At 34.5% G+C, this 23,702-nt stretch overlaps 1 protein-coding gene across 1 annotated transcript; it reads left to right on the top strand.

Moving 5' to 3' along the window:
* Positions 1-21,432: 21,432 nt before the first annotated feature.
* On the top strand, positions 21,433-23,457 carry LOC130591952 (uncharacterized). The gene is made up of 4 exons (XM_057395962.1): positions 21,433-21,527; positions 22,235-22,483; positions 22,737-22,883; positions 22,977-23,457. The coding sequence occupies exons 1-4, from the start codon at positions 21,459-21,461 to the stop codon at positions 23,130-23,132; spliced, it is 621 nt and encodes a 206-aa protein (XP_057251945.1). The 5' UTR covers positions 21,433-21,458; the 3' UTR covers positions 23,133-23,457.
* Positions 23,458-23,702: the final 245 nt, after the last annotated feature.

Genomic DNA, 23,702 nt, shown 5'->3' with positions numbered 1-23,702 from the left:
AATTAGTGTTAAACTACTAAAACCGCAAAAAAAAGACCTTCTCGTTACGTTGTGGAAAGTCTATGGATGTTATGCCAAAGGTGCATGCTATGATAATATAATCATGTATATATGGTACCCCTGCCCCATTACCAAAATAAGATTCTTTGGAGAAAATACATGAGTGCTTATATAGTGTTTGGATCCTCTAGAGTTGTAAAATGACTCTACAAGGTAGAGTTTGAGCAATATCAACCACTGAATAAAAAATCAATGGCTCATATATTCTCTTTCCAAAACCCCCTATTTTATCTCATCAAAATCCACCCCTAATCTTTCACTTCCAACAATATGAGCCCTTGATTTTAAAATGTATGACTCAGATACAACTCTACCTTGTAGAGTTTCACTAAAACTCTAGAGGATCCGAACTTGCTTATATATACCTATACCCACATTATCATTGGCCTCAGGCATGCAATAAAACATACCCATGGGTCTATGTATAAAAAAAGTGATGATTTAAAAGTTAAAAATAAAAAAAGACAAATTCATATTAGTTTAGAAAGGTAATTCCAATCTAGCCTTCCCTATAATAGACATACTTCCCTAAAATTGACACTAATTAGCAGAAAATACCTACATCCGGTCTCCATGTTATTAAATTTTCTCTTGCAAATTGAAATCCGGTGAGAAAAAAGTACTTGAGTTATGACTACGCCTACATTATCACTAGTTTTTATCATACCAGAAACCACACCTATATATAAAATTTAAAATATGGAAGCTAATTAAGAATATAGAGCAAAATACATATAATTAGTTTGAAAAAATATAAACTAAGGGCCTGTTCTCCCCAACTTATTTTCAGTTCAGTTCAGTTCAGTTCAGTTCAGTTCAGCTCTAATAAGTTCAGTTCAGTTCAGTTCAGTTCAGCTCCAATAAGTTCAGTTCAGTTCAGTTCAACTCCAATAAGTTCAGTTCAGTTCAGTTCAGTTCAGCTCTATTCTTTTATAACCATTTTGTTAATATTATTATTATTATGTTGTATAATTTATTTTACTAATTACTATTATTATTATTATTATTTAAATATATATCATTACTATTAAGTATTATTATTATTATTATTATTGTTGTTTCTAATTATTATTGTTATTTCGCGGTCCAACCCAATCATTATTTTTATTATTAAATATAATTATTAAAATAGTAATATTAATTTACTTCTTAGATATTATTTTATATATATCATCGTCAAGTATATATATTAATACAAATAATATAAAATAATTATTATTAATTATCATTACTATCATTAATATTATTATTATTATTAATTTATGATTATTAATATTATTTATTTATAACTATCATTTAAAATATTCAAAATACTACTATTATTATTATTCATTATTATTACTTATCATTATAATTATTATTTAATATATATATTATTTTTAAAATATTATTTATATATTTATTACATTCAATTTATTTCAATGTAATATAATTCAATTCAAAATTCAATTCAATTCAATTCAATTCAGTTCAGTTCAGTTCAGTTCAGTTCAGTTCAGTTCAGTTCAGTTCAGTTCAGCTCTGATAAGTTCAGTTCAGTTCAGTTCAGTTCAGCTCCGATAAGTTCAGTTCAGTTCAGTTCAGCTTTGATAAGTTCAGTTCAGTTCAGTTCAGTTCAGCTGTTTTATGCCGAAGAGAACAGGCCCTAAGGGTCTGTTCTCCCCAGCTTATTTTCAGTTCAGTTCAGCTCCAATAAGTTCAGTTCAGTTCAGTTCAGCTCCAATAAGTTCAGTTCAGTTCAGCTCCAATAAGTTCAGTTCAGTTCAGTTCAGATCAGTTCAGTTCAGTTCAGCTCTATTCTTTATAACCATTTTGTTAAATATTATTATTATTATGTTGGTATAATTTATTTTACTAATTACTATTATTATTATTATTTAAATATATATCATTACTATTAAGTATTATTATTTATTATATTGTTGTTTCTATATATTTTTTTTATATAGCTTTACTAATATTATTACTATTATTATTAGGAGGAACATGGTTTAGTCAAAGCATAAATAAACCCACTTTTTTTAGCCCATAAACCAATCAAATCGCGTCAAGACGTTTATGATGTAATTCTCGCGGTCCAACCCAATCATTATTTTATTACTAAATATTTTTATATTATTAAATCTAATTATTAAAATAGTAATATTAATTTACTTCTTAGATATTATTGTTTTATATATCATCGTCAAGTATTAATATATTAATACAAATAATATAAAATAATTATTATTAATTCTCATTATATCATTAATTATTATTATTATTAATTTATGATTATTATATTATTTATTTATAACTATCATTTAAAAATATTCAAAATACTACTATTATTATATTCATTATATTACTTATCATTATAATTATTATTTAATATTCATATTATTATTGTTTAAAATATTATTTATATATTATTACATCAATTTATCTCAATGTAATTTAATTCAATTCAATTCAATTCAATTCAATTCAATTCAATTCAATTCAATTCAGTTCAGTTCAGTTCAGTTCAGTTCAGTTCAGTTCAGTTCAATTCAGTTCAGTTCAGTTCAGTTAAGCTCTGATAAGTTCAGTTCAGTTCAGCTCCGATAAGTTCAGTTCAGCTGTTTTATGTCGAAGAGAACAGGCCCTAAATCTGTTATTGATAAATATATAACACCTACATATAATGTACCTAATTAATTTTTTTTAATATACCTACAAGATGGGTTCAGGCATATATTACATGATAGTATGATACATTGGCATATACAGAGTATTAAGATAAAATTATGTTAATTTTTTTTCAATTTTGACCTTGAAACAAAAGAAGTGAATGGAGTTCGAGAAATAAATACTTTTCCATATCATTATAATATTATTGATTATTTTTACGCTATCGAACTTTGAGAACTACATGAAAATAATTCTATCTAAAATATAACAGTAATAACTTGTAATTTAAATTTTATGATCTTGTATTGAGAATAACTAAAAATGGCTTACGTCCCGTGTATTATAATATAGTAATAACATGCATTCGAAGTCTTCAAAGATAGAAATATTATCTTGTCTTTAAATGATATTAACTAGTTTGTCTTCAAAGAAAATGGTAATATATACAATACAAACACTCAAGGTTTATTGGTTATAAACCGAATTGGTTACTATCAGGATAGGATTGGAAAGGACCTAAAATAATTGGTTTAAAAGGATATGAGAGTTGCAATCAAACTCATGGTGGTTAGTTTTGATTTGTGTGGGGAAAGAGAGTTTTAGACGATTAAATTGACTAGACTATTTAATTTGAGAAAAACGATTATGGCTTTGACATACATATAAGCTTTATAAAAGATGTAAAAGTTAGTAATGATGTAGTTTGAAAGTAAAGTGATCACATATGTATTCCAAACTTCTATCTATTTCAAATAGTAATTGAACTTTTTTTAGTATTACTTTAACATCCTACATATTCAAAATCGAGTTAAAATTGTCCTATTTCAATGCGAGAGGGACAATGACTTCACAATATTGGCATTCTCACCAAACACGAGATAGAACATATAAGATTTCTTTTTGTTGATAAGAAGAATAGATAAGATAACCAATACTAAGCTTGTTCTAAAAATAATCCCACCTTTTCTTTCCTCGTAATTTTTTAGAAAAAAGACCCCACCATTTCTTAGCCAAAACATGTTATCATTTTGGTATCTTAGATATAATTGTTACTAATAGGGTGTGTATCGACCCGGAACTGTACCGGACAGGAACTGGATGGATCGGAATCTGCCTTTTTCTTGGATCGGGGCCGAAATTTGTCCGGTCTTGGACCGGTTGGAATGGAATCTATATTTTTTTTGTAAAAAAAACTTTGTATTTTATTTAAATATATTTATAAATTGGATATATTAAAAATTAATATTTTTAATAACAATAATCCCAAAGTAATAAACAATAGGTTTTTAAATTTCTAACTTCCTACCTTTTTTGACTTTTTTTAACATATAAATTTTTTTTTACTAAAATAATAGAAATTTCGATCCAACCGGTCCGGATCGGAATTTTTCGAGTTTGGACCGGGCCGGAAACTCGGAATCGGGAATTTTTGTGGACCGAGGATCGAACCAGAATCTTCGATCCGACCCAAATTTCGGTCCGGTCTGGTCCAAATTCCAATCCGAATCAATTTGTGCACATCCTAGTTACTAATAAAGAAGTGCATTAAGGTTACTTCAAGAAAAAAACATCACTGAATCTCTACATGTCCTTAAATTAAAAGTTCTGCAAGTAGACAACGATCATAGTCAGAGATCCAAAATTGTGAAATAAGGCATGGACAATTCAATTCACAATTTTAAGAATTATTTTGAACAAATACTAGAATATTCAACTGTTACTTTTCCTAACATTTGGAGAGTGCGGACCCAAGCTCCTCCCATTGTAAGCTTTGATCCAATTTTATGGGAACTTGAGATGATATTTCAAATTGTAATTAGTTAATTTTAATGTTAAATCTTACTAAATTTTGGTCATTTGATAATGTAGTGGGCTTTAGGTTCCATGTGAATCTATAAAAATATATTAAAAGGCGTGTGTGACAATGTATATGTACCACGTGGCACCTCTGTTACTCCACTAGAATTGTCCAATGTGTACATAAGTCATGTCAATTAACAAAAGTAAAGTTAGCTTGCAAAAACATTTGAACTCGTGACCTCTTGCTACTATACATGACACAATTACAATCTCAACCAACTTTTAATCATGCTTTAAGTATCCACATTATTTCCCTTCAAAAAAACAAGTATCCACATTATTATATTGTACCTTTTAAATGTTGAGTTTTCCTTAGTATATTTTTAGTGGGAATGGAAAAAAATGCACATCAAGGTCGGAAACACAATATCAACCCGGGGCAATGTCCGGGCCCAAATACTAGTCTATACAAATATATTAAAAGGCGTGCGTAATAACGTCGATGCGCCACGTGGCACCCTCCTCCTGCCATCAGAATTTTGCCTCATGTCTGTTAACCAATGGGGTAGGAGCGGGTGGGGGTAGAGAGTAGAGGGTAAGGTAGGGGTAGAGGGTAGGTAGGACGGGGGTAGGGGGTATGAGGGGGGGTAGGGGTAGAAGGCAGGTAGGACGGGGGTAGGGGTAGAGGGTAAGGGTCTAGGGTAGCAGCGGGATAGGGGTAGAGGGTAAGGGTCTAGGGTAGCAGCGGGATAGGGGTAGAGGGTAGGGGTAAAGGGTAGGTAGGACGGGGGTAAGGGGTAGGAAGGGTAGGTAGGACGGGGGTAGGAGGAAGGACGGGGGTAGGGAGGGTAGGTAGGACGGGGGATAGGGATAGAGGGTAGGTAGGTAGGAGGGGTGTAGGGGTAGAGGGTAGGTAGGACGGGGATAGGGGTATAGTGTAGGTACGATAGGGGTAGAGGGTAGGTAGGACGGGGATAGGGGTATAGTGTAGGTAGGATAGTGGTAGAGGGTAGGTAGGACGGGGGTAGGGGTAGAGGGTAGGTAGGACGGGGATATGGGTATAGTGTAGGTAGGATAGTGGTAGAGGGTAGGTAGGACGGGGGTAGGGGTAGAGGGTAGGTAGGACGGGGGGTAGGGGGTAGGGTAGGGTAGGAGGGGGGTAGGGTAGAGGTAGCAGCGGGGTAGGGGTAGAGGGTAGGGGTAAAGGGTAGGTAGGACGGGGGTAGGAAGGGTAGGTAGGACGGGGGTAGGGGTAGGAGTAGGACAGGGTAGGTAAAGGTAGGTAGGACGGGGTAGGGGTAGGAAGGGTAGGTAGGACGAGGATAGGGGTAGGTAGGACGAGGGTAGGAGGTAGGTAGGAGGGGGGTAGGGTAGAGGTAGGTAGGACGGGATAGGGTAGGGTAGGGGTAGTAGGATGGGGGTAGGAGGTAGGAGGGGGTAGGGGTAGAGGGTAGATAGGACGGGGGTAGGGGGTAGGGTAGGGGTAGGAGCGGGTGGGGTAGAGAGTAGAGGGTGGGGTAGGGGTAGAGGGTATGAGGGGGTAGGGTAGGGGTAGGAGCGGGTGGGGGTAAAGAGTAGAGGGTAGGGTAGGGGTAGAGGGTGGGTAGGACGGGGGTAGGGGTAGAAGGCAGGTAGGGCGGGGGTAGGTAGATGGTAGATAGGACGGGGGTAGGGGTAGAGGGTAAGGGTAGAGGGTAGCAGCGGGATAGGGGTAGAGGATAGGTAGGACGGGGGTAGGGATAAAGGGTAGGTAGGACGAGGGTAGGAAGGGTAGGTAGGACGAGGGTAGGAAGGAGGGGGGTAGGGGTAGAGGGTAGGTAGGACGGGGATAGGGGTAGGGTAGGGGTAGGTAGGATGGGGGTAGGAGGTAGGAGGGGTAGGGGTACAGGGTAGGTAGGACGGGATAGGGATAGGGGGTAGAGGGGATAAGGATGAGGGTAGGTAGGATGGGGTAGGGAGTGGGTAAGGGTAGGAGGGGGATAATGGTAGAGGGTAGGTAGGACGGGGGTAGGGTAAGGGTAGGAGGTAGGAGGGGGATAAGGGTAGAGGGTAGGGTAGGTAGGACGGGGGTAGGGGGTAGGGTAGGGGGTAGAGGGTAGGAGGGGGATAGGGGTAAATGGTAGGTAGGACGAGGGTAGTAGGTATGAGGGGGGTAGGGGTAGAGGGTAGTAGCGGGGTAGGGGTAGAGGGTAGCGGTAAAGGGTAGGTAGGACGGGGGTAGGAGGTAGGACGGGGGTAGGGATAAAGGGTAGGTAGGACGGGGATAGGGGGTAGGGGGTAGGAAGGGTAGGTAGGACGGGGATATGGGGTAGGTAGGACGGGGGTAGGGGGTAGGTAGGACGGGGGTAGGAGGGTGGTAGGGGTAGAGGGTAGGTAGGACGGGGATAAGGGTAGATGGTAGGTAGGATGGAGGTAGGGGGTAGGAGGGGGATAGGGGTAGAGGGTAGGTAGGACGGGGGTAGGGTGGGGGTAGGGGTAAAGGGTAGGTAGAACGAGGGTAGGAGTTAGGAGGGGGTAGGGGTAGAGGGTAGGTAGGACGGGGGTAGGGATAAAGGGAGGTAGGACGGGGGTAGGGGGTTTAGGGTAGGTAGGAGGGGCGTAGGAAGGGTAGGTAGGACGAGGGTAGGAGGTAGGACGGGGGTAAGGATAAAGGGTAGGTAGGACGGGGGTATGGGGTAGGAATCCTAAGCCCCTCCTACACCCCTACCCCTCCTCCTCCTACCCTGTCCCCCCCTCCTACCCCTGTCCCTCCTACCCCCCTCTACCCCTATTCTCGTCCCATACATGTCCCCTACCCTTACCCCCGTCCTAACTACCCTCTACCACTACCCCAATCCTACCTACCCTCTACCCCTAACCTCATCCTACCTACCCTCTACCCCTACCCCCGTCCCCCTATCCCCTCCCATCCTACCCCTACCCCCTACCCCTCCTACCCCCTACCCCCCTCCTACCTCCTTTCCCTCCTACCCTTACCCCTACCCCCCTCCTACCTCCTACCCCAACCCCTCTTATCTTCTACCCCTTACCTACCCCTACCTCCTCCTACTCCTCTACCCCCCATCCTTACTCCTATTGTCCTACCCCCTCTTACCTCTTACCCTACACTATCGTCCTCCCCTTACCCCTCCTACCTGCTATCTTACCTACCCCTATCATCCTACCCTCCTAGCCCTATTGTCCTACCCCATACGCAATACATATACTCATACACATACACCTGCCCCATACACCTACCCCATACCCTATACACCTCCACCTACAACCAAATTCCCATTGCCCCATACAACATACCCATACCTACCCTCCTACTACCTCTTACCCCCTACACCTATCGTCCTACCCTCCTAGCCCTATTGTCCTACCCCCTACCCCATACGCAATACATATACACATACACATACACATACACCTGCCCCATACCAAATTCCCATTAACCCATACAACAAACCCTGAGAGTCTTTGATGACTATTTGCCGACTTGTATACGGAAGCCATAAACAAGCACACGCATATAACCTTCAAGAGTGGTGGAGCAAGTTAAGGATCCCTGACAATCTTGGAATCTAATTGATTCTAATATGGTTTCAAACCAAACCAAGTGAAGGCAAGGCAAGTCCAAACTAGGCAAAACTAGAGCATGTAAGCAAGGCAAGGAAAAAACTATCAAAAAGTTGGAGTCAGGCTATGTAAGCTTGAAAGCTGAAATGAAGTTGAACAAGGCAAAGTTGTGAAAGTGAAGTCAATCTATGCAAGCTTTGAAGCTGAAATGAGGTCAAGCAACGATCGTGTTGAAAATATAAATTGTGTTGTCGAAAATATTGTTTTAAACAAATAACAAAAAATGCAAAATGTAGTAAATGGACGAATGTGACTTTACAAAAGCTGGTTGCTGGTAAAGTTTCTGTATTAGTAATATTACAGAAATGAGTTTTACCTTGCCATAGACATTCTTGAAGCATCTGTCTAAAGTTTCTAGAAAAGCTGCAAGGTCATGTAAGGACAAAGGCTTGATGAAGTAAGTAAAGAGTAAGAGACACATTGACCAAAAAAATTCAGATGTTAGACTTGTAGCAAAGATAAAAATGGAGCAAGTGGAATAGAGGTTTTTCCTCTGCTAAGGTCATTTTCAGCATTGTCATACACAAATACAAAGTAAAGTACACAAATACAAAGTAAAGGGTTAGGGTTGCATAATGCTTGTAAACGAGTCTAGAATCCTGCAAATGAGAAAAGATTTATTAGGAACGAACGGGAGTAGGTTATGGAGAATAATACTACATTTACTACATTTATGCCATAAGTGCAAGATAGGCTTTTGTAGGAGAGATTCAAAAAGTAAGCCAGAGAAATAAAACAAAGAAAAAAAACACTTATTACACTTCACGCATATGACATGACAGAGGAAGGGGGGTTGAAAACACATACAAATGGCAAACTTGCCGGAGTTTCCAGTGTAAACATATTGCCACCTGAATGATTGCAAAGCCAATTCACAATATGGACTTTATTCAGAAGAAGTGAATTGCAAGGTTCACCGATACCCTCAATCAAAGTACTCTTTCACATGCCCCCCTCCCCAACTTAGCAGCTTAAAAGCTTATATACCAGTGATTAGTTAATCTTTCAAATCCAAATAAGCTTTTAAACCCGCTGCATCCTAATTGTAATGTCAACCTTGTTAAACTAGGCAGAGGTTATTCATCAAAAGTCAGCCTAGGAGGCAGCAACACTGGAAAGGAAATTCAAATTATGGCAGATTGACCATGTATAATTTGAAGGAACAAATTTAACCAACATTTTCAGAGTCAGTTGTTAATGGTTTGCTTTTGTTCCCGTCCTGACAGTATATACAAGTACATCCCTTTTATTGGTAACAAACACTCGGGTCAATTCATAAAGAAACATAGAACTATTGGACTAATAGAGTAATCGTAGGTCGTTGAAGGAGATAAAATAAATTAATAACTAGAAATTTGGAAGAGAAAATTATACATAAAAATTAATCGCGGATAATCAAACAACAAGAAACTTACACAAAAAATTAATGCATAAATGTAAGTAATTTTAACTTTCGGAGAAGAAAAGACGAGGACAAAAAAGATACGAACCGGACCAATATGGAATCGAAATTCACAAAGTTGCTAACATTTTCAGGCCTACTGCATAATACTAGATCAAAATATGTCAGAAAATTAAAACCTCAAAATTTGAAATTAATAATTCTGACTATGAATATCATAAATTCATAGATGATAAAGGAGAAAACCTTAGTATAGAGTACGAATTACAACAAGAGAAAATATTGACAAGATGAAATTAAAGCGGAAAATCGATCAAATTCGAATTTAATTTAAAAACTCGATAGAAATGGCGAAAATCGCAAGCATTAGATAGCAGAAATCAAGAAAGAAACAAAACCTGGAAATCGTAGAATTTACTAAGCCGAGGCTTTCCTTGAGTATTCATCATTGGTGTTGAACAATCTTGTCTTACTTGTTCCGTTTCGTTGTAAACGCAACAAAGGGGTATTTTTCGTGAGATATAAATATTTCTTTGTTGCATTTAAAACAAAAGGGAGAAAGTATAATATTCCAAATCAATCTTTGATTGATTTAAGGAACCGAATTACCTTTTATCATCAATTTACTGTAACTAGTTACTGATCCAATTACTTTTCATTTTCAAAACTTATATGGATGTTTGGCAAAACAGAGGTTTCCATAGAGTTTTGATATTGAGGCAGCGTTTTCTTTACAATTTCAGCCAAAAAACTATTTCACCCATTCTAAATTATCATTAATGAATTATTAACCCACCACAACACCAAAAACCAACAATGACCCCCACCTATGTTTCCACTACCGATTGCCGCCACCACCCACTTGTCGAAAGCACATCACTACCCCCACCACCGAGAACAATCCACAATCAACCACAACCCGAATCAAAAACCCACAAACCACAACCACCCAAATCGAAAACCCACAATCAAAATTCAAAAACCAACAACCCACAACCACCGAAAACCCACAAACCACAACCACCCAAAACCGAAAACCCACAAACCACAACCATCCAAAATCGAAAACCCACAAACCACAACCACCCAAATCGAAAACCCACAATCAAAATTCGAAAACCAACAACCCACAACCACCGAAAACCGAAAACCCAAACCACACACCAAAATCGAAAAACAAAACACAAACCACCCAAATCGAAAAGCACAATCAAAATTCGAAACAACAACCTACAACCACCGAAAACCGAAAACTTACAACCCAAACCACCCAAAATCGAAAACCAACAACCCGAATTACCAAAATGATGGAAGAGAGAGAGTAGGATGAAGATGTTGTGTGGCCTTGATGGTGATTGCGTGGCCTTGATCGAGATTGTGTAGATTTGATCTTGGTTGTATGGCCTTGATCATTTGTGTATCTTGATCGTGAGAAAGAGAGAATATTGATGGAGGGGTGAGGAGTAGAGATGGCAATGGGTAGGATCTGGACAGGGTCCTCTAGGATCCAGATCCGTTTTTTAGGCAAAGATCCATATCCTACCCGGATCCGCTGGGTAATAAGAATGAGGATCCAGATCCAGATCCGTATGGATCCTACGGATCCGGGTCCTAAATGGATCCAAAACGGATCCTTGCTTATTGTCTTCAAACTATCCTAATTTTCACAATAATTAAAGATTTTAAACAATAAAGTGATCTAATATAAACCAAAAAATACATTTTATTTTTGAAAAATAACCATTGTAACTACTTACAACTATTCAATTATCAAAATGTAGATTAGTTATCAACCCAATTTTCGAACTTAACTATCCAGTGAATTCGCACAAAAATCGCACATTAATTGGAACAAATCCAAAATTCAAGCGAAAATCCGTTTTACATGTAATAACTAATTTTATCAAAATATAATATTAAATTATAATAATATTATAAAAACGGGTAAACGGATCTGGATCTGGGTAATTATTTAGGACCCGGTTCAGATCCATATTTTTCGAGGAGGATCCAGATCCTACCCGGATCCATAGGGTCCAAAATTTGAGGATCCAGATCCGTCAAAAATGGATCTGGATCCACGGATCCGGGTAGGGTCCATTACCCACTGCCATCTCTAGTGAGGAGAGAGTGTGGCTGTGTGGATAATAGAATGAGGCGGTGTGGTAGTAGGTGGGGAGTGAATATATGGGTTAGATTAATAGTCTAAATTAGTTTTAATTAGGGGGTAATCAAGGCATAGTTTATATTTAGTAAGGGTATTTTTGTCATTTTCACATCATAAAATATTTATCTGTTTTTATCAAATAGTTAAGTGTTACCAAACACATATATATAAACAGTAGTGAAATCTGCAGTCAGATCCCCTGAATAAAAAGTTAAAACTCTAACAACAAACTCTAAACTCTAAACTCTATTTGCCAAACAGGGCCAGTATACTAGTTGCATATGCACACGATGTGTGCGTCGATAATCTTATGTAGTTATATACAAATGGATATTTTTTTATCTAAAATTATTTTGATAGTGAGTAAATTATTGAGGTTCTTTTGTAAATGTTATTATCTTTTTAAAATAAAGGTGAATGATTTTTAACTGTTCAATACTGTCACTGTAAAATTTGGTCGACGATTTAATGATTTTCTTTTTAGCGACTTTAGTATAGTTCTTTAACAATTATAAATGTTAATAAATCATATTGTTTGAACTTTGTAAATATGAAATATTATGTTATCACGATATATTGCTAACTTTTTTTGGTTGAAGATTCTAATTGATTTCGTGAATTGATTGTGTCATTCTAGTTTGTCAAGTTATTAATGATATTGCATATTTCATTTTTGACCCTCTCATATGACAAGTTTCATTGATTCTCATTTTTCAATTTTTTATAAAAAGAAAAACATTGTTTTAAATTATTAGAGGGTATTTTAGTCACTTCAAAATAGGACACCAAACCTTCTCCCTTGGCTTATATATACTAGCATTTTTTGCACGCGATACGTGCTTGATTTTTTTTTAAGACAGAAATTCGATTTTCTTCGACGTATGTAAAAGTCAGAATTTGAACATTAGACATATAGAGTATAATTGTTTTTAGTTATAAAATTAATTGGTTTAGTCTCTGTCACTTAAGTCTCTCACCAGTCTTTTTGGTTTACTTTTCAAAGTTAGATTATATGAACAAAATACAAATTTTATAGAATTTATCTATGATTTCTAATATTATAATTTTTTTAGTTGGTTTTTGAATTAAGTATACTACTTCATATATTGTGAAGAAAGTGGACACTTGGATTTCAAGTCAAATTTTTGTGAGTATGTATTGACGTTGTAGTGTATTGGTTGTAGTTTGTAAGTTAATTTTCTGGTTTTTGTAAAGTTTACTCATTTGAGTGATTTGTATAATGTAAATTATGCAATTTTATTATTTTAATTGACTTATAAGTGATTGTTATAATTTTATTTCCAGTATTTTTATTTGAATCTCCCTTTGGTTTGTAAGTTAATTTTTAATTTAGAAAGGAAAAGGGGTAAAATAGTTTTTTCATTCGGGGACATCATAGCTCCCCCCTTCCCTTATATAATAGAGATAATAGAGATGATGATTTTTGAGAACAATGATTTGTAAGTGAATTTTGTGAATGTTTTTGTATGTATTGACATCCTAGTATATTAGTTTTATTTTATAAGTTAATTTTTTGTTTTTGTAAAGTTTCTGATCATTTGAGTGATTTTCGTGATTTTTTTTTATTTTCTCAATTCTATGAGTGATTTGTAAAGTTTTTTTATATAAGTGATTTCTGAGTGATGTTGAAATCTAATTTTCGGTGCCTTTGTTATAACCCCCATTTTGGTATTGACATTCCTTTTGTAATTTAGAAAGGGAAGGGGGTAAAATAGGCATTTCAAAAGAGAACATCATTGCTCCCCTTCCCTTATGTAATACTAGCCTTAAATGCATGCGATGCGTGCGAAAGTATATAAAAAGTTAAACTGATTGTGTAATTAGATTTAATAATCTGAAATATTGTATAAAAAATTACTCACAAACTCTCATTAAAAAAATATTATTAATGCAATAATGTAATAATAAACAAATATCTAAAATAGTATAAAATAATATAATAATGTATAATATATTTACCTAGAACCATAATCTGAAATATTCTGAATATACTTATTCATTTGTATAATATATTTACCTAGAACCATGATCTGAAATTTCTTATACAATAATATAATAACGTAAATATTTAAAAATATATTCATTTGCTTTCACTATACAATCAATAAAACCTTGACCAAATTTTTGCCAACAAATCCATAAATGTGCATTACCCTTTCGCCTCAACTACAAACTAAACAAATTCCACAGATAGCTAAGACATACAGTTATTGAGAAGTGAAAGTATTGGGTCAGACCGTCTGACCCAATAGCTTCCGTCGGACGGGCTTAGCCATCAAAAACGCGCGGGCTTTCTTTTTTTTCATATTTGTTTTGTTGATCAGCAGTTTTGTTTATTTTTAGAAAAAACATATAACGGTTATTAGGTCATTATCTTTTTTCGATTTGAAACTGTTTTTTGGATTTCTACTTGATTCTCGCTAGTTTTAAAACTGATTCTTCTTCATTTCAAAGAAACCGATATATTATTTACTGATTATTTCTAGAATTTTTCTGCTTCTCTGCTTCTCTGCTGTTGAAACTTAGCGTGTTTTTTTGTTCGTAATTCATTACGTTTGCATCGCAAATATGGTGAAGAGGTAGAGATGATGATTCTAGGTATAATTTCGTTTGTTTTTGCTGCAAATTTTCTTTTGTTTTCAAAATTTGAGCGTTTTTGTTGTTGTAATTGTGATGTAGCCCGAAGTCGAAGAAGGTGAAGAGTCTCGCATCTTCAGGAAAAATTTTGGCACTGTCTACTGCTGGGAAGAAGAAAGAGAAAGATGGTGATTATGATCCAAGGTAGATTTCAAGTTCTTAGAGTAGTTTAGATATTTTTTTTTTCTATTTTTGAATGTTTTCAGTTTATCAGAGTATTTATTTCATGTTTTTAGGGTTTGTGTTTAGTTTTTGTTGTTTTATACACATGTTTTAGTTGTTGTTGTTTTTCAGTTGATATTTATATTCTTTCAGTTGATTATAATATTCTTTCAGTTGCTACTTGTATTCTTTAGTTGATGTTGTTTTCAGTTGATATTTATATTCCTTCAGTTGATTCTTGTATTGTTTCAGTTGATTCTAGTATATTTTTAGTTGCTTCTTATATTCTTTCAGTTGATTTTGTTTGTTTCATTTAGACATTTCTACCTTTCTTTTGTTTTTTTTATTTGTTTTTTTTACTTTTTTTTTAAATAAAATAATAGAATGAGTAGTGTAACTGAAAAATGAAGTAGTGTAACTGAAAAATGAAGTAGTGTAACTGAAACAATGTAAATTGTAACTGAATATTTTTAGTCTAATTGGAAAACAATGAAATAAAGAGTCATTATACTAAATGAAGTAGTAAGAAGACCAACTGAAAAATAAAGAAGTCTAGCTGACAACTAAATAAGACTAACTGAAAACTAAATAAGTCTATCTGAAGCACTATATAGACTAGCTGACAACGGAGAAGTCTATCTGAAAAACAAACAAGTCTATCTGAAGCACTATATAGACTAGCTGAAAAACGAACAAGTCTATCTGAAGCACTTATATATACTAGCTAAAAACGAACAAGTCTATCTGAAGCACTTATATACTAGCTGAAAAACAACAATTATCTGAAGCACTATATGACTAGCTGATAAAAGAAACAAGTCTAACTGAAGCAATGTAAATTTTCAATGAAAATTTTAAGTGTAATTGGAATAGAATGAAATGAAAGAATAATTATACTAAATGAAATAATAAGGACTAGCTGATAAACAACAAGTTTAAGTGAAGCACAATAAGAAGTTACTTTGAATGACTGTAGAGACTAGCTGAGAAACAAACAAGTCTAACTGAAGCACTATATAGACATCTGAAAAACAAACAAGTCTAACTGAAGCACTATATAGACTAGCTGAAAAATAAACAAGTCTAACTGAAGCACTATATAGACTATCTGAAAAACAAAACAAGTCTAACTGAAGCACTATGTAGACTAGCTGAAAAATAAACAAGGCTACTTGAAGCACAACAAATACTAGCTGAAAAATAAAGAAGTTACTTTGAAGGACTGTAAAGACTAACTGAAAAATAAACTAGTCTAACTGAAGCACAATCTATATAAGCTGAAATGCAAACAAGTCTAACTGAAGCACTATATAGACTATCTGAAACACAAAGAAGTCTAACTGAAGCACTATATAGACTACCTTAAAAATAATCTAGGCTATTGTTTCAGTTGATGGTGGTCTGCTTTTAGTTGATGTTGGTATTCTTTCATTTGATCTTTGTATTTTTTCAGTTGATGCTGTTTTTTTTTTTTCAGTTTGTTTTATTGTTTGATTAAACTTTCTTTCTTTCAGATGTGATAAAACCTTGTCTAAGAAGAAAGGCAAATCTGATTTATCACCAATCAAGTTTTCATTTTCAAGATCTAATCCCGATCAACAGAAAGACACATTTGATAGATCGTATGTTTTTTTCATTATTCTCCTTTTATATTATATGATTGTGTTTTTTTTTTTATGTTTTAAAGTTATTGTTCACTTTTGTTAGGAATTTCACTGAGCAAGAAATAAAGTCAATTAATCTACAAGTATTGTCAGACTATTCCCATTTAAATGAAGTGGTTAGTAATTTGAGTGATGAGCAAAAAAGAGACATTAGGGATATTGGGTTGGGAGTCTCTTAGATATTAGGATAAAGAAGTTTTGTCCTAATCTGAATTTGGAGGTGTTGTTGAATTACAATGCATCTGGAATGATGTTTTCAACAAAGAATGGTAAACTGATTTTTAATAAGTTTACCATTAGTGATGTTTTGGGGTTACCTGTGTCAGATAGAGCAGTAGAGGTTATAGATGATGACGCCTTTAGGAGGAAGGTAGTCAGATAGAGGCTGGAAGTGCCAGGAAGGATTGGCATAGGTTTCTTGGTATTTCTGATCCCAAGAAGGTATATATTGGTAGAAAAAATTGGGATGATTATTTAAGAAATATGAATCCGGGGATGATTTCAAGAAGTTATTTGTTATCTTTTCGTTGTCCAAGCTTCTATGTCCTATAGCTGATTTAGGGCCTGTGCTGAAATGTGCCAAGAGTTTAGAAGATGCATCTGCAATTTCAAGTTATGACTGGTGTGATATATATTGAGAAGTCTTTGTGCTGCTGTTTTGGACTGTCATCAGTCTATTATGATGAAGAAGAATGAGCTTGGACAGAAGAAAGTATCATTCAAGCTTCGGGGATGCGTTAGCGCTTTGACTCTTGCTGTTATTCACAACTTCAAGTGTCGTAATCTGGATTATTCAAATGTCAGTAAGCCATTTATCAGTTATTGGCAGGAAGAGAAGGATTTGAGTGATGTTGTGAAGCAGTTTGAGATCAACATGGATTTTATTCTGCCGGTGAAGCGTGAAAAACAGAAGGTTGAGTTTAAAACTCCCAGTGTTAGTGTTGCTAGTAGGAAGTCTGGTTCTCCTATAATTAAGGTGGTTGAGGGTCCATCACCTTCAACTAGGCAGCTTATCATGGATCTTCCTCATAGTTTGATGACTGATGAGGAAATAGATGCTCTTGATGTTCCTGTGAGTTTCATTTATCTTATGTTTTTATTTTTTTTACTCTTGAACTCTAAGTGAAGACTGTTGACCTCTAACTGAAATAATGTCAGTTCTAGCTGAAGAGCAAATAAGTCTAACTGAAAAGTAAAGAAGTGTAACTTAGAAATAAAGAAGTCTAACTGAAACTATGTAACTGAAGAGTTAATAAGTCTAACTAAAATTATATTAGTCTAACTAAAACTAAATAAGTCTAACTTAGAAGTAAATAAGTCTAGCTGAAAACTAAATAAGTCTAACTGAAAATTAAAGAAGTCTAACTGAAGAGTACATAAGTCTAACTGAAAACTAAAAAAGTCTAACTGAAGAGTACATAAGTCTAACTGAAGAGTACATAAGTCTAACTGAAAAGTAAATAAGTCTAACTAAAACTAAATAAGTCTATCTGGAAACTAAATTAGTGTAACTGAAAACTAAATAAGTTTATTTATATTTCATTTAAGTTTTCATTTGATAGTTTGATTCTTTCAGATGGTCCTTATATTTTTGTTTATGTTGTTTCTGTGTCATCATCATATTGATTTGTTTGTTTATTCTATTTTGCTCTTTTAATTGAAGGAATATGTGAAGAACATGCACAAGTTGAAGAGGAATGCGCTTGCATTCTGTCAAGTGAATTTGGAGATTGCCCAGAATATTCGGGAGGAAGGCGAGAAGCTGTCTCAAGACAGTATTTCTCTGGATGATAGTGAAGTATTTAACCCAGATTTTCTGAGTCAAATTGACGACATATGCAAGCGTCATTTGGAAGCGAAAGACAGTGCAAACAAAGTTGATCCTACAATTTCACTATTGGTGAAGCGGCCTGTTGAATTGGAGTTTGGAAGAATTGAAAATGTTCCTGATTTGGATTCTGGTGTTCATGGAGTTGATTTGAAAGAAGGAAGTAAGTTCCTTTCATTATATTATTTCTGTTGTAGTTTTGTAATCTGGTTGGAATAAAAATTTTAGACTCTAATGAAAGAAATGTTTAACTGAAGAAGTGAAATAGCTAACTTTGGACTCTAACTGAAAGAATAAAAGACCAACTGAAAACTTTGACAGTCTAACTGAAATAATATGAACACCAGCTGAAAATGAGATGAATACTAAATGAATTTTTTCAATTCACTTAAGTTTTCATTTGATTGCTGGATTTTTTCAGTTTATTTTTTTTTTTCATCTGTTGGAAACATTGTTTCAGTTTATGTGTATTTAGTTTTTTTTTTGTTTTGAATGAAGATGATGAAAAAGAAGGAGAGGAGGATGAAAGAAGATGAATGCTGATGATGATCAGCATAAAGAAGATGATGATGATGATGATGATGATGGTGATGATAAGGATCACCAGAATTATAATGAGACAAAGGATGATGATGCTGATGATAATGGTGATCCTGGTCTTCAAGAATGAAGACAAAGGAGGAGATAAGGATGCTGGTCTTCATGGAGATGAAGACAAAGGAGGAGATAATGGTGATCCTGGTCTTCAAGGAGATGAAGACAAAGTAGGAGATAAGGATGCTGGTCTTCATGGAGATGGAGAGGAAGGTGGAAGTAAGTTCTTCTTATTGTATTGTTTTAGTTTGCTTAAATGAAAAAGTTAAATAGCTAACTGAAAGAATAAAAAGACCAACTGAAAAGTCTGATATTCTAACTGAAATAATATTAATACTAGCTGAATATCATATAAATACCAAATGAAACTTTTGGTATTTGTTTTTATTTAATCTGGTGGAAAAATAGTTTTAGTTTGTCAATGAATTTATTCATTTCTGATTTTGTGTTTTTCAGTTATTGTGTATTTATTTATTTTTTATTGTTTTTGTTTTTGAATGAAATAATGAAAAGAACCGAAGGAAGATGATAATAAGAAGACTGGCAATGCTGATGATGATTGTGGTCTTCAAGGAGATAAAGAGGAAGGAGGAAATAAGAGTTGGATGCTGTGGGGTTCATGCAGAAGGAGAGAAAGGAGGAAGTAAGTTTCTTTCATGTTATTCCTAATTGAAAGAATTCAAAGACCAACTGAAAAATGTGATGCTCTAAAGGAAATAATATCTTATAAATAGCAACTGAAATACTGTTTTAGTTTGTAACAATATGAAAACGAACTGAAAAATAAATAGGAAGTAAGCACTATAAAGATTACCTGAACAATAACTGATGAAGTATTATAAAGTGTAGCTGAAAATGATTGTAATAGTATCAAATAAAAGAATAATTATACTAAATGAAATAAATTAAGGACCAACTGAAAAGAAAATAAGTCTAACTGAAAACTAAATAAGTCTAACTGAAAAGTATATCAACTGAAAACTAAATTAGTCTAACTGAATCAGTCTAACTGAAGAGCAAATAAGTCTAACTGAAGAGCAAATACGTCTAACTGAAGAGTTAATAAGTCTAACTGAAAACTAAATAAGTCTAACTGAAAACTAAATTAGTCTAACTGAAGAGTAAATAAGTCTAACTGAAGAGAAAATAAGTCTAACTGAAGTGTAAATAAGTCTAACTGAAGAGTTAATAAGTCTAACTGAACACTTAATAAGTCTAACTTAATCAGTGTAACTGAAGAGTAAATAAGTCTAACGGAAGAGTAAATAAGTCTAACTGAAGTATTATAAAGACTAGCTGAAAAAATAAACAAGTCTAACTGAAGGACTATAAAGACTACCTGAACAATAAACAAGTCAAACTGAAAGAATATTCAGACCAACTGAAAATTTTGATACTCTAACTGAAATAGTCTTAATACCAACTGAATATCATATAAATATCAAATGGAACTTTTTATATTTATTTTTTTTGTTTTTGTTTTTGAATTAAGATGTTGAGAAAGAACAACCAAAGGAAGCTGATAGGAAGAGGAGGAATGCTGATGATGATCAAGTCAAAGGGGCTAAGGATAAGGATAAGTGTAAAATTTCTACACACGTCCCTACTCGCACCGCTGCTGGTATTGATATTGTTGATCTTCGTACTCCAACTCCTCCTCCTCCTCCTCCTGTTGTTGAAGCTGTTGAGAATGTATATAGCAGAAAGTCTTGGAGAGTTGATTCTTCTGCTAAAAGGAAAAACATTGCTGATTTCGATGGCCCTTCATTCCAACTATTAACTCCTAGTCCTGTTGTTGAGGATCTTGCAGACAGTGCAGAGAGTGGTGAGGGTGTTGGAAGTTCAATTCCAATCATCACTCCAGTAAATGTAAAATATCCTCGAGTAAGTATAGTTTTAGTTTCTGTGTTTATTTTTCTGTTTCAGTTAGTGTATGTTTCTTGTCATTTAGTATATCTTTTATTTCAGTTAGTGTATGTTTGTTGTCAGTTAGTATTAGTTTATGTTTGAGTTAGTGTAAGTTTCATGTCAGTTAGTGTTTGTTTCTGTCAGTTAGTATTATTTTATGTTTCAGTTAGTGTATCTTCTTGTCAGTTAGTAATAGTTTATTTTTTATTGGTTTATGTTTCTTGTCAGTTAGTATCTGTTCTATTTTCAGTTAGTGTATGTTTATCTTTCAGTTAGTATATCTGTCATTTTTTTGATATTTTAATTGAATGCAGGGTGATGGCTCTTATTCTGATCAATCATCATACAAATCCTACAAACCTCAGAAACAATCAAAGTCAGAAATCCCTTCAACACCTGAATTATTGAAGGGGTGGGACTATGACCCTTCTTCAGAGAAAGTTGGGAAAGTTGTGAGAGTTAAGGAACCAGGTGATGATTATGACGATGAAGGTTTGGAGGACCTGATTGATAGGATTGCTGATCATGGAGTTGAATCATCATCTGACAAGGCTAAAAAAGAAGAGGATGAGAAGGAAGCTGGTGTTGTTTCATCTTCTACCCCTGGATTGCATGTGTTCCTGTCAACAACCATGGCATAATATTATGTCGAAGTTTGCAGCATTATAATAGATATTTGAGTGATCTGTCTCCTGACCAGAGGTTGCTGGTTGATTATCTATTTTACAATGAGTATGAAGATGTTGCATATATGTCATTGGATACAGATTCTGAGGAAGTGAAGATGAAAAATGACATTATGCAAAGTGAACTAACAAGTGATCTCATTGTGGATTTTGATAATCCTCATAGCAACTATGCGGTTCAGCTGTACAAATTCGACTTAATTAGCATGCCTCGTCAAGGTGGCTGACAAGTGGAGTTATTGACGGATGCGCCTTCATGTTCAATAGGCAAGAAGAGGAATCACCTTCTGCAACAAGGAGATTCTGGTTTAATATTATGCCTTTTGTAAGTGTTGTTATTGCTTAGTTTTATATGTTTGTTTTCATTTGGTCATAGTATTTTGTCAGTTGGTCATCTTCTGTTTTTCAGTTTGTCATGTTATGTTTTTCAGTTGGTCATATTATGTTTTCAGTCTAATAAAAAGTAAATAAGTGTAACTGACAACTAAATAAGTCTAACTGAAAACTTAATAAGTCTAGCTGAATAATAAATAACTGAAAACTTAATAAGTCTAGCTGAATAATAAATAAGTGTAACTGAAAAATAAAGAAGTCTAACTGAAAACTAATGAGTCTAACTGAAAAGTAAATTACTCTAACTGAAAGTAAATAGAGTCTAACTGAAAACTTAATGAGTCTAACTGAAAACTTAATGAGTCTAACTGAAAACTAAAAAGTCTAACTGTAAAACTAAATGAGTCTAACTGAAAAGTAAATATGTCTAACTGAGAAGTAAATAAGTCTAACTGAAAACTTAATGAGTCTCACTGAGAACTTAATGAGTCTAACTGAAAACTTAATGAGTCTAACTGAAAACTTAATGAGTCTAACTGAAAACTTAATGAGTCTAACTGAAAACTAAATAAGTCTAACTGAAAAGTAAATAAATCTAACTGACATTTTAAAAAGTCTAACTGAAAACTAAATTTATTTTTTCAGTTGGTTATCTTCTGTGTTTCAGTTTGTCATAATATCTATTTTCTTTTGTTGTAGAACTATATCAATTGGTTGTGTGCTGAGAAGGTAAAAAAGGTTCAGTTTGAGAGTGAGATTGCTGAAAATGAGATTATTTTGAAGAAGCTGGAGGGCACTAGTCAGTATGATCAGAAGTTGAAGGAATGGGAAGAAAACAAGAAAAAGCTTATTACAAAAGATGATGATTTATTCAACAAGAAATGTAAGGAAGCTATTTCTTCATGGGTGAAATCATTTCCAGGGAATGATATTCGAGAAGCTGAACTGGTTAGTTGTATTATTGTTAACCATTTTTTATTTGTTTTGATTTCACTTAGTATTATTTTATGTTTTCTTTAGTGTTTGTTTCAGTTAGTGTAATTTCTCTTTCAGTTAGTGTATGTTACTTGTCAGTTAGTCCTAGTTTATGTTTTCAGTTAGTGTATGTTTTTAGTTCAGCTAGTGTTTTTAGTATTTCATTTTGTTTTTTGTTCTCTGTCAGGTAGACTTATTGCTTTTGCATCTTATGTTTATCTTCCAGATTTTTGTTCCTGTTCACAAGGATGATCATTATACTGTCTTGGTGCTGAACAAGAAAGCAAAAAGGATTGAAAATATTGACAATCGTACAGACATGAAGGACATTGATAGATATAAGCATGAGGAATTTAATGGTCTTACATACTTTGTACGTACCTTTTTATGAGCATTTGTATTTTTTTTTTGTTCCATTTTATTACTTTTTTTTAATTGTTGTTTACTTTTTGATCTTCAAATGCAGTGTCGTGCTTTTGATTCTTTTATGCAAGAGACTATGAGATGTCGTGATTTTGATCGTCTCCACCATTGGCAAACATCAACTCTTTACTTCCCTTGGAGAAGCAAGGACAACAATTTTGATTGTGGTGTCTATGCAATCAAAACCATGGATGTATGACGGTCAAAATACTAACCATGTGCACTTGTTGACCTGAAAAGGGTATGATTACTTTATTGTTTTTAGGGAGTATTTTGCTTGTTACATTTCTGTTTTTGAAAGTTTTTTAATAGAAAAAGGTATGATAGCCAGTTAGTGAAGGACTTGAAAGACTAGCTGAAAAACAAAGATGTCTAACTGAAGCACTATAAAGACTAGCTGAGAAATAATGAAGTCTAACTGAAGCACTGTAAAGACTAGCTTAGAAATAAACAAGTCTAACTGAAACACAATAAATACTAGCTGAAAAACAATCAAGTCTAACTGAAACACAATCATTACTAGCTGAAAGATTATAAGGACTACCTGAAAAACAATGAAGCACTATAAAGACTAGTTGATGTTGTTGTTTATTTTCAGTTAGTTTTATTTTGTAATTGTTACATTTTTGAAACTTTTTTAATAGTTTTGATTTTTTTATTTTTTAGGCAGCCACCAAAAACCTTGCGGTGTAGGCTTGCTCTTCGTCTTGTGGACCATCCTTTAAACAAACTGAGAGAGAAAGTGAAGCATGACTGTTATTTGGTCTGC

This window comes from Beta vulgaris, chromosome 6, assembly GCF_026745355.1.
Source record: "Beta vulgaris subsp. vulgaris cultivar EL10 chromosome 6, EL10.2, whole genome shotgun sequence".
Classification (NCBI taxonomy): Eukaryota; Viridiplantae; Streptophyta; class Magnoliopsida; order Caryophyllales; family Amaranthaceae; genus Beta; species Beta vulgaris.
The sequence above is the reverse complement of the archived record's forward strand: the minus strand, read 5'-3'. Positions and strand labels throughout refer to the sequence as shown.